We start from the raw sequence: 10,056 nt of genomic DNA on the forward strand, positions 1-10,056 counted from the left end.
TTATGGGGACTTGGGTGCTGGGTCTCCATCCACCGGGCTCTCAGTCTCCAACCTCTGGTGTCTATATTTCTGCCCTTCAGTCTGTCCTTAGGATGAAGCTTTCACTGAACTGAAGGAAGAGGAAACAGCCCTGAATCCTTGGAGGTCAGTGGGTGGGGGGGCGGTGGGAACTGTCTGGGAAGCCCTGGTGTGGGTATGGCAGAAACCAGAGCAGAGTCTGGGACCAGAGGCTCCTCTTCCCCCATCTTCTCCCTCTTTACAAGACACCCTTGCCTCGGGCTTGTCCTTTTTGGTGCAGAGAAAGGGGTGTGGCATCCGCCTTCTTAACTACTGGTTTGAGGAGGAAGGGTTAAGGAGGGAAAGAGGATCCCTGAGAGGGGAGAACTTGGCCCATAAGGATTCAAATCAGGAAAGGAAGTGGAATCCATCTACCAAAGACCCCAAAACACCCTTTCTGGGTTCTGTCTGCAGGTCTGTCTGAATTGGGGGCCCTGCACAAGTACAAGCCTGGTGGAAAAAAGTTAACTGCTCCTGCTCCCAGCAGGTTGGTATGTGCATGAGCACCATCTGGGAACCCTTGGGGGTGCCTGTGGTGGGGGGAGGATCAGAGCAACATCTGGGGTCTCTGCTGTTTTTCCTGCCCTTCACCAGCTTTCCTAATGTCCGTACTGCCTCTCATCCCCCATTTAGGGGCTGGGAAATTGTGTATTGGCATTGGGTAGGGCCAGCTAGGGATGAAGATACAGAAAACCTTAGACAGCCTGGGTCCTGTGTCTGGGTACTAGCTCACTCACCAAGCATTCTGTTTCCAAGCTCTCCTCTACGTAGGCCTGCTTAAGCACAAAGTGAGCCAGAGCCTTAAGTCTCATTTCTGTTCTTTCTCCCAGGTCGTGCTCGGCTTGCAGCCTGGGGAAAACCTGTGAGCCTGAGTGGAAGTGCCTCGCCCAGACGTGCACACATCCCGTTTAGGCAAGCCAGCTCCACGCCCTGGATCAGAGAGTTACTCCAGCTGCACCATGAGCCGAGTTCGAGACGCTGGCTGCGTCGCGGCCGGGATAGTGATTGGAGCTAGTGCCTGGTACTGTGTCTACAAATATGCCAGGGGAAGAAACCAGACAAAGAAGAGAATGGCCAAGCCCAAGACCAGGGCTGTGGCTGGGACTGGAGCCAGGGCTAGAGCCGGACTAAGGGCCGGATTCACCATTGACCTGGGGCCGGGATTCGGTCCTCCAACCCCAGTCCGCACTGGGGCAGAGGACAGGGCCCAGGATGAAGCCTCTGCTCTGGACGCAGCTGGCGCTGAGGCAGTGGCCCCAGCTGCATCCAGTGCTGAGGCTCAGAGTGGGGCCGGAAATCAGGTCCAGGAGGCAGAAGGGTCAGGGGTTGGGCCTAAGGCTGAACCAGTCGCCGGGGCCACAGCGGCTTCCTCAACGGCATCACCCCCTGGGGAGGCAGAGGCTTCCGTGGCTGCAGAGGCCCCCACAGGGGCAAGGGCTCCCAAGCTGCCGGAAGCCCCTGGCACAGCAGAGGCCCCCGGGGGGCCCGCGCCTACCGAGGCGGCAGCAGTTGCAGAGGCTGCGGAGGCTCCTGTACCCGCAACCCCTCCTGCCGCGCCAGTGCCTTCTGGGGCTGCAGAGGCTCCTGGGACTTCAGGATCCCCCAGAACAGCAGCACCCTCCAAGAAAGCGACCCCTGGGGCTCATACCGGCGCTATACCTAAGGCTGGGTCAGCGACTGGAGCTGTACCCAAAGGTGGAGCCAAGGGAACCAGGTCTCGGACTGGGGGCAAGGGCAAGGGCAAGAAAAACAAGGTGGAAGTAGATGAACTGGGGCTGGGCTTCCGCCCTGGGGATGGGGCTGCAGCGGCTGCTGCAGCCTCGGCTAATGGGGGACAGGCTTTCCTGGCAGAGGTCCCCGATTCTGAGGAAGGGGAGTCCGGGTGGACTGACACAGAGTCGGAGTCAGACTCTGAGCCTGAAACCCAGCAGAGAGGGAGAGGGAGGAGACCTGTTCCCATGCAGAAGCGCCCCTTTCCTTATGAAATAGATGAGATTCTCGGTGTCCGAGACCTCAGGAAAGTCCTTGCTTTGCTTCAGAAATCGGATGATCCTTTCATCCAACAGGTAGCTTTGCTCACTCTGAGCAACAATGCCAATTATTCATGCAACCAAGACACAATTCGCAAATTGGGAGGCCTCCCAATTATTGCAAACATGATCAACAAAACTGATCCCCACATTAAGGAAAAAGCCTTAATGGCCATGAATAACCTGAGTGAGAACTATGAAAATCAGGGCCGACTTCAGGTATACATGAATAAAGTGATGGATGATATCATGGCCTCCAATTTGAACTCAGCAGTACAGGTAGTTGGACTAAAATTTTTAACAAACATGACTATTACCAATGACTACCAGCACCTGCTTGTCAACTCCATTGCAAACTTTTTCCGTTTGCTATCTCAGGGAGGTGGAAAAATAAAGGTTGAGATTTTGAAAATACTTTCGAATTTTGCTGAAAATCCAGATATGTTAAAAAAACTGCTCAGCACCCAAGTGCCATCGTCCTTTAGTTCCCTTTATAATTCTTATGTGGAATCAGAAATTCTTATTAATGCCCTTACTCTGTTTGAGATCATCTATGACAATCTCAGAGCAGAAGTATTCAACTACAGAGAATTCAATAAAGGTTCCCTTTTTTACTTATGCACTACATCTGGAGTGTGCGTTAAGAAAATTCGAGCCTTAGCCGATCACCATGACCTCTTGGTGAAAGTGAAGGTTATAAAACTAGTGGACAAATTCTGATTAGCTATGTGCTCTCAAAAGACTTGAAGAAATTTCTTGATTTTCCAGTCTGGAAGCAATGAAAATTGAAAGTTACTGCTTTTCCACTTGTTCATGTAATAAAGGGATCCTTTCAGCTGCCAGTTTTGAATAATGTATCATCCAGAATGATGTTATCTGTGACAGTCTCCAGCTTTAAGCTGAACCATTTTATGAATACCAAATAAATAGTCCTCTTGTACTGAAAACACATTTGTGACTTTAATCGTGCTGCTCGAATGGAAATATTTTTACTGGTTCCTCTATGTGAATTGACAGTGAACCTGTCCATCGAAATAGCCTACACTTCTGTCATTTGTTTTGACTTGAATTTATCCACCAAAGACTTCATTTGTGTATCATCAATAAAGTTGTATGTTTTGACCAACAAAAAAAGTGTTCTCATGTTTTTAAATCTAGCTGGTGAGGTAAGGTACATAAGTACAAAAGGATTACTAATACCACCTGGGCATATGTTCATTCTCAAATATATGCTGTCTGGTTAAATGAAGAAGTTGCTAGAAAGCTTTAAGCTGGGCTCTGAAGGGACAGCATGAGAAAACACAGAAGAGCATTTCAGGTGGGGAAAATGGTTTGAAGATAGTCAGGTGGGAAATCCATTCCTGGGGTAAGAAGGTAATCAATTTGCCTGAAATGAAAGCTGTCGGAAGAGAAGTGATGAGAGAAAAAAGTGGAAATCAAGGGTGAGGCAATTTGGGGAGAGATCCCAAACCCCCAGCTGAGACTGAAATACCCTGACATATCCTGGGAGTTACTGGACATTTTTGACAAAAGGAAAAATAATCTGGTGGCAATGTGCAAAATGGACTGGAGCTGGGATGCAGTTAGGCATCAAGACTGCAAATGAGGGGCACCTGGGTGGCTCAGTTGGTTAAGATCCCAGGGCCCTGGGATTGAGCCCCGGCTCAGGTCATGATCCCAAATTCCTGAGATTGAGCCCCGAATGGGGCTCCCTGCTCAGCGGGGAGCCTGCTTCTCCCTCACCCCACCCCCCCACCCCGCTCATGCTCTCTCTCTCTCATAAATAAATAAAATCTTTTTTAAAAAGACTGGAAATGGGCTAGCCTGTGATGGGTATTAAAGAGGGGATGTACTGAATGGAGCACTGGGTGTTATACGCAAACAATGAATCATGGAACACTACATCAAAAACTAATGATGTAATGTATGGTGATTAACATAACATAATAAAATTTAAAAAAAAATAAAAAGACTGGAAATGAGAACTGTTGTTAAGAAGTTCTGATAAACCAAAAATGAGACAATAAAAGGTGAAATAAGGTGGTGACTATAAGAATTGTTAAGGAATGGTGGGAACAACAGATGCTTACCAAAAAAAAAAAAAAAAAAGACCAAGATCTGCTGCCTGACTTGGTTGTAGGTTGACAAAGAAATTCAAAGACAACCAACAGAATGAGAGAAGATATTTGCAAGTGACATATCAGATAAAGGGCTAGTATCCAAAATCTATAAAGAACTTCTTAAACTCAACAACCAAAGAACAAATGATCCAATCAAGAAATGGGCAGAAGACATGAACAGACATTTTTCCAAAGAAGACATCCAAATGGCCAACAGACACATGAAAAAGTGCTCAATATCGCTCGGCATCAGGGAAATCCAAATCAAAACCTCAATGAGATACCACCTCACACCAGTCAGAATGGCTAAAATTAACAAGTCAGGAAACGACAGATGTTGGCGCGGATGCGGAGCAAGGGGAACCCTCCTATACTGTTGGTGGGAATGCAAGCTGGTGCTGCCACTCTGGAAAACAGTATGGAGGCTCCTCAAAAAGTTGAAAATAGAGCTACCTATGACCCAGCAATTGCACTACTGGGTATTTACCCCAAAGATACAAATGTAGGGATCCGAAGGAGTACGTGCACCCCGATGTTTATAGCAGCAATGTCCACAATAGCCAAAGTGTGGAAAGAGCCAAGATGTCCATCGACAGATGAATGGATAAAGAAGATGTGGTATATATATATACAATGGAATATTATGCAGCCATCAAAAGGAATGAGATCTTGCCATTTGCAACGGTGTGGATGGAACAGGAGGGTATTATGCTGAGAGAAATAAGTCAATCAGAGAAAGACATGTATCATATGACCTCACTGAGATGAGGAATTCTTAATCTCAGGAAACAAACTGAGGGTTGGTGGAGTGGTGGGGGGTGGGAAGGATGGAGTGGCTGGGTGATAGACATTGGGGAGGGTATGTGCTATGGTGAGCGCTGTGAATTGTGTAAGGCTGTTGAATCACAGACCTGTACCTCTGAAACAAATAATACATTATATGTTAAAAGAAGAAGAAGAAGAAGAAGATAGCAGGAGGGGAAGAAGGAAGGAGGGGAAATCGGAGGGGGAGACGAACCATGAGAGACAATGGACTCTGAAAAACAAGCTGAGGGTTCTAGAGGAGAGGGGGTGGGGGGATGGGTTAGCCTGGTGATGGGTATTAAAGAGGGCACGTTCTGCATGGAGCACTGGGTGTTATACGCAAACAATGAATCATGCAACACTACATCAAAAACTAATGATGTAATGTATGGTGATTAACATAACACAATAATAAAAAAAAAGAAATTATACGATCTGGTGCAGGTCCTGACAAAGAAAGCCCTCTTTCTTGGGCAGTTCTGGTGACCATGAAATGCTAAAGTGATTTATCATTTCTAATGATGAGACAAAGCATTGTGACAGAAAGAATGATTCAGGGCAAAGAGTGTTTTTTTTTCCCCCTAGGGTTAGAGATCTAGGTCTGTCTTCTCTTAGAAGAGGGGGAGTGGTGAGGCCTTTATGGGAACCCACCCCCACCCTTAAATTCATTTAAAAGCAGATGCATCTTCTTTGTCCTCCTCCCTAACCCACTGAAGCAATGAAAGTAGAAAATGGGGAAGGTCCCAGAGATTTTTCAAACCCAGCCTGCTTTTCTGACACTCCTCACAGAACACTCATTTTTAGGCAAGTGTATGGTAACATGAGGCAAGATTAGAGATAGGGACTCCTGGGAGGGGGTCACATAGAAAAGGGACAGATGGGTATTATATATTAGTACAATTTATCTGGAAGGTAATGTGGTAATCTGCATAAGAAGCTATAAAGATATTAGAGAGAAGAACACAGGCAGCAAACCCTTTGACCTTGGCCACAGCAACTTCTTACTAGACACATCTTGGGAGGCAAGGGAAACAAAAGCAAAAATGAACTACTGGGACTTCGTCAAGATAAAAAGCTTCTGCACAGCAAAGGAAACAATCAACAAAACTAAAAACCTACAGAATGGGAGAAGATATTTGCAAATGATATACCTGATAAAGGGTTAGTAAAGCACTTATCAAACTTAACACCCCAAAAATAAATAATCCAGTTAAGAAATGAGCAGAACATGAATAGACATTTTTTTCAAAGAAGACATCCAGATGGCCAACAGCTGCATGAAAAGATGCTCAACATCATTTATCATCAGGGAAATACAAATCAAAACCACAATGAGATACCACCTCACACCTGTCAGAATGGTTAAAATTAACAACACAGGAAACAACGGATGTTGGCGAGGATGAGGAGAAAGGGGAACCCTCTTACACTATTGGTGGGAAAGCACTCTGGTGCAGCCACTCTGGAAAACAATATGGAGGTTCCTTAAAAAGTTAAAAATAAAACTACCCTATGACCCAGAAATTGCACTACTAGGTACTTAACCAAAGAAAACAAAAATACTGATCTGAAGGGTCACATGCACCTTGATATTTGTAGCAGCATTATCTACAATAGCCTAACTATGGAAAGAGCCCAAATATCCATCAACATTGATGAATGGATAAAGAAACTATATCTATATATATATACACAATATTACTCAGCCATCAAAAAGAATGAAATCTTGCCATTTGCAATGATGTGGATGGAGCTAGAGTGTATTATGCTAAATGAAATAAGTCAGTCAGAGAAAAACAAATACCATATGATTTCACTCATATGTGGAATTTAAGCAACAAAACAGATGAACATAGTTGCAGAAAAAGAGAGGCAAACCATAAAACAAACTCTTAACTATAGAGAACAAACTGAGGGTTGATGGAGCGAGGTGGGAGGGGATGGGCTAAATGGGTGATGGGTATTAAGGAGGGCACTTGCTTTGTTGAGCACTGGGTGTTACACATAAGTGATGAATCACTAAATCCTACACCTGAAACCAATTTTACCATATATGTTAACTAACTAGAATCTAAATAAAAACTTGAAATCAAACAAAAAAAGGAAAAAGAAGCTATAAAGATGTACCTACTTTCAGAGAAGCATTCCACCTGTAGGATTTTTTTCCTAAGGAAATAATCAAATAATTTTACACAGAGAAATACACAAAGGATGTTCATTTCAGCACTGTTTCTAAGAGAGAAAAATTAGAAGCAACTTAAATGTCTAACACTATGGAACTGGCTAAACAATAGATGGTATGTCCACACAGTAAAATATTATGCAACTGTTAAAATCTGTGACGTGCTTCTATTTTATTGGCATAAAAAAAACATTCACCATATATAAGAGTCCATGGCATCAGTCTAAAAAGGCTCCTGCAACTGAAAGTCAGGTAAATTCTTTCAGATGTTCACGTCATCTCTGTGTATTTTTTACACAGAATCAGAATCATATTGTACATCGCTGGTTCTCAGTGTATCCACAGACCACTGCAGATCCCTGAAACGGTAAGGTCAAAATTATTTTCAAAACAATCTAACATGGTATTTGCTATTTTTCACTAGGTTGCCATTTACATTAATGCTGCAAAAGCAATATTGGGTAAAACTGCTCAGCCTTAGCAGAGCCAAACTGCACTTGTAGTGATTGACTTTTTTTACAGCCACACATGCAAAAAAATTTTTAAATCTAGTTTCATTTTAAAATGTTGTGAAAGGAGTCCTTATTTATAATAAAAGTATTAATTTTATTAAATCTCAAGTCTTGAGTGCATGCTTTTTAATATTCTGTGTGATAAAATGGGAAGTGTGCACAAAGCACTTCTGTTGCATAGCTTAAAACAATGGTTGTCCCAAAAAGTATATTTGCATGGTCATTTGAGTTATACCCTGAATGAACTGCTTTACTTATATGGAGCACCGTTTTTACTTGAAAGAATGGCAGAAAAACTCTGTTTTTTCAGACTTGGATATTGGGCAGAAATTTTCTTAAAAATGAATGTGTGAGGGGTACCTGGGTGGCTCGGTCGGTTAAGCGTCTGACTCTTGATTTCAGCTCAGGTCATGATCTCAGGGTTGTGGGATCAAGGCCCACATGGGGCTCTACACTCAGCAAGGAGTCTGCTTGAGATTCTCTTTTCTCCCTCTCCCTCTGCTCCTCCCCCTCCTCTCTCTCTTTCTCTCGCTCTCTCTCAAATAAATAAATAAATCTTTTTAAAAAATCAATGTGTGGACCTTCAAGGAAAACAACTGACTGTATTTGTCACCAACAATAAAACTTGGGCTTTCAAGCAAAATCAGAATTTTCAAGGATTTTCTGAAGAAATCAGTGGTGATAATGATAATGGGTGAATGGCTTTTTTTCTCCCTTTAGGAGAGAAATGATGGAGGACTCCAGGTTTTTACTTGGTTGATCTTCCTTGGTTTTACTATGACCAGTGTAATTCATATGACAACAAACCCATGGCCATTTAATAAGGAATATCACTGCTGTAGTAACAAGGTGACCCTGGGTGAGGTTAGACCGAAGATTGTTTGAACACTTAGTAAGGAGAATCTGAAAAGATGTCAATCCTGGAACAGTAATGTCTTCTTCTGGGTGAGGTAGAGGTGGTGTCTGAGCTCATATACTGAAGATGAATGCATCAGCATCTCTTGGCTCCATCCCAGCTATTAGGGTAAACTACCCAGCTTCCTTTGCTCTGATTAACAGTGGAAACTTCCATCCACTTCAGATGAAACCTATTCCTGCACAGAGACATGTAAATCTGGATTATGAATGAGCTAAGAATCACACAATAGGCAAATATTTCATTTCCTGAAGTCTGAGGTTTTGCATCTTAAATCACATTCCACGTGAAAGATCAACAACATGGATCAGGTGTGGCTGAATCTGAAGAGTAGTTATTTGAAAAGATTTAACTTATAATAACTAATAGTCACAAAATAATAATAGGTACCAGGAATTAAGTACCAACTATATACTGTTCTATTATTCCTAAATGTGACTGGTGAAACATTCCTTAGACATTCTGTACTGTAGTTTTTACCTTTTACATTTTGTGTCCAGAGCATGGGTGAAGTGGGACAATCCTCACAAGCACTGACTAGTCCTGCCTTCCTTGCTCTAATTAATTGGTCTGGGTAAACAATTGGATCGTGAAGTGAAGTGATCATGTTCCTTTTCTTTAATAATATGAACTGATAAATGCAAGGACCGAGAATACATTGCTGTTATTTAATGGTAGAGCAGCTCTAGCACTTGTTTCCACCTTTTATCAGGTCAGGTTATTCAATTTTTCCACTACTTGTAAGACATATCAGAGTATTTTTCCTTATATTCCTTTTGGGGCTTAAGCAAGTGGCTACAGACTAAAAGTAAGCCAGAAATAGGGTAATAAACAACAGAGTCTCAAGAAAACATGGGATATTTGGGTTGAGATGGGAATAGTACAAATGAGACTTCCCTCCACAATCTGGGGTTGAAAACCAATAGCCTACAATTAACTGAGTGCTTTCCCTTTTACGATAGGTTCTACATGGCAAGGTAGTTGTTCCTATAGAATGACTTCATAGAGAAAAGGAATTAGGTGGGATCAGATATTTGTTTCTAAGGATGCTGAGCAACTTTCAGTGAAAACAATGAGTAGACTAAATTATGGAATGCCTGATTCAATGTAAAAGACAAAATAGAGCCATTACAGAATTCTATTACAAGAATCTCCTTCCACTTAAAGCTGTCGGACCAAGAAAACTTGAAGAATGAGTTTAGGGGGCGCCTGGGTGGCTCAGTCGTTAAGTGTCTGCCTTCGACTCAGGTCATGATCCCAGGGTCCTGGGATCGAGCCCCGCGCGTAGGGCTCCCTGTTCGGCAGGAAGCCTGCTTCTCCCTCTCCACTCACCCTGCTTGTGTTCCCTCTCTTGCTATGTCTCTCTCTGTCAGAGAAAGGAAGGAAGGAAGGAAGGAAGGAAGGAAGGAAGGAAGGAAGGAAGGAAGGAAGGAAG

At 43.4% G+C, this 10,056-nt stretch overlaps 1 protein-coding gene across 1 annotated transcript; it reads left to right on the top strand.

Moving 5' to 3' along the window:
• The first annotated feature begins 1,016 nt into the window (after positions 1-1,016).
• Positions 1,017-3,213, top strand: ARMCX2 (armadillo repeat containing X-linked 2). Its single transcript, XM_021697274.1, has one exon. It carries the CDS (start codon positions 1,017-1,019, stop codon positions 2,805-2,807), a length of 1,791 nt encoding a protein of 596 aa, XP_021552949.1. The 3' UTR covers positions 2,808-3,213.
• Positions 3,214-10,056: the final 6,843 nt, after the last annotated feature.

This window comes from Neomonachus schauinslandi, chromosome X (genome assembly GCF_002201575.2).
Source record: "Neomonachus schauinslandi chromosome X, ASM220157v2, whole genome shotgun sequence".
Classification (NCBI taxonomy): domain Eukaryota; kingdom Metazoa; phylum Chordata; class Mammalia; order Carnivora; family Phocidae; genus Neomonachus; species Neomonachus schauinslandi.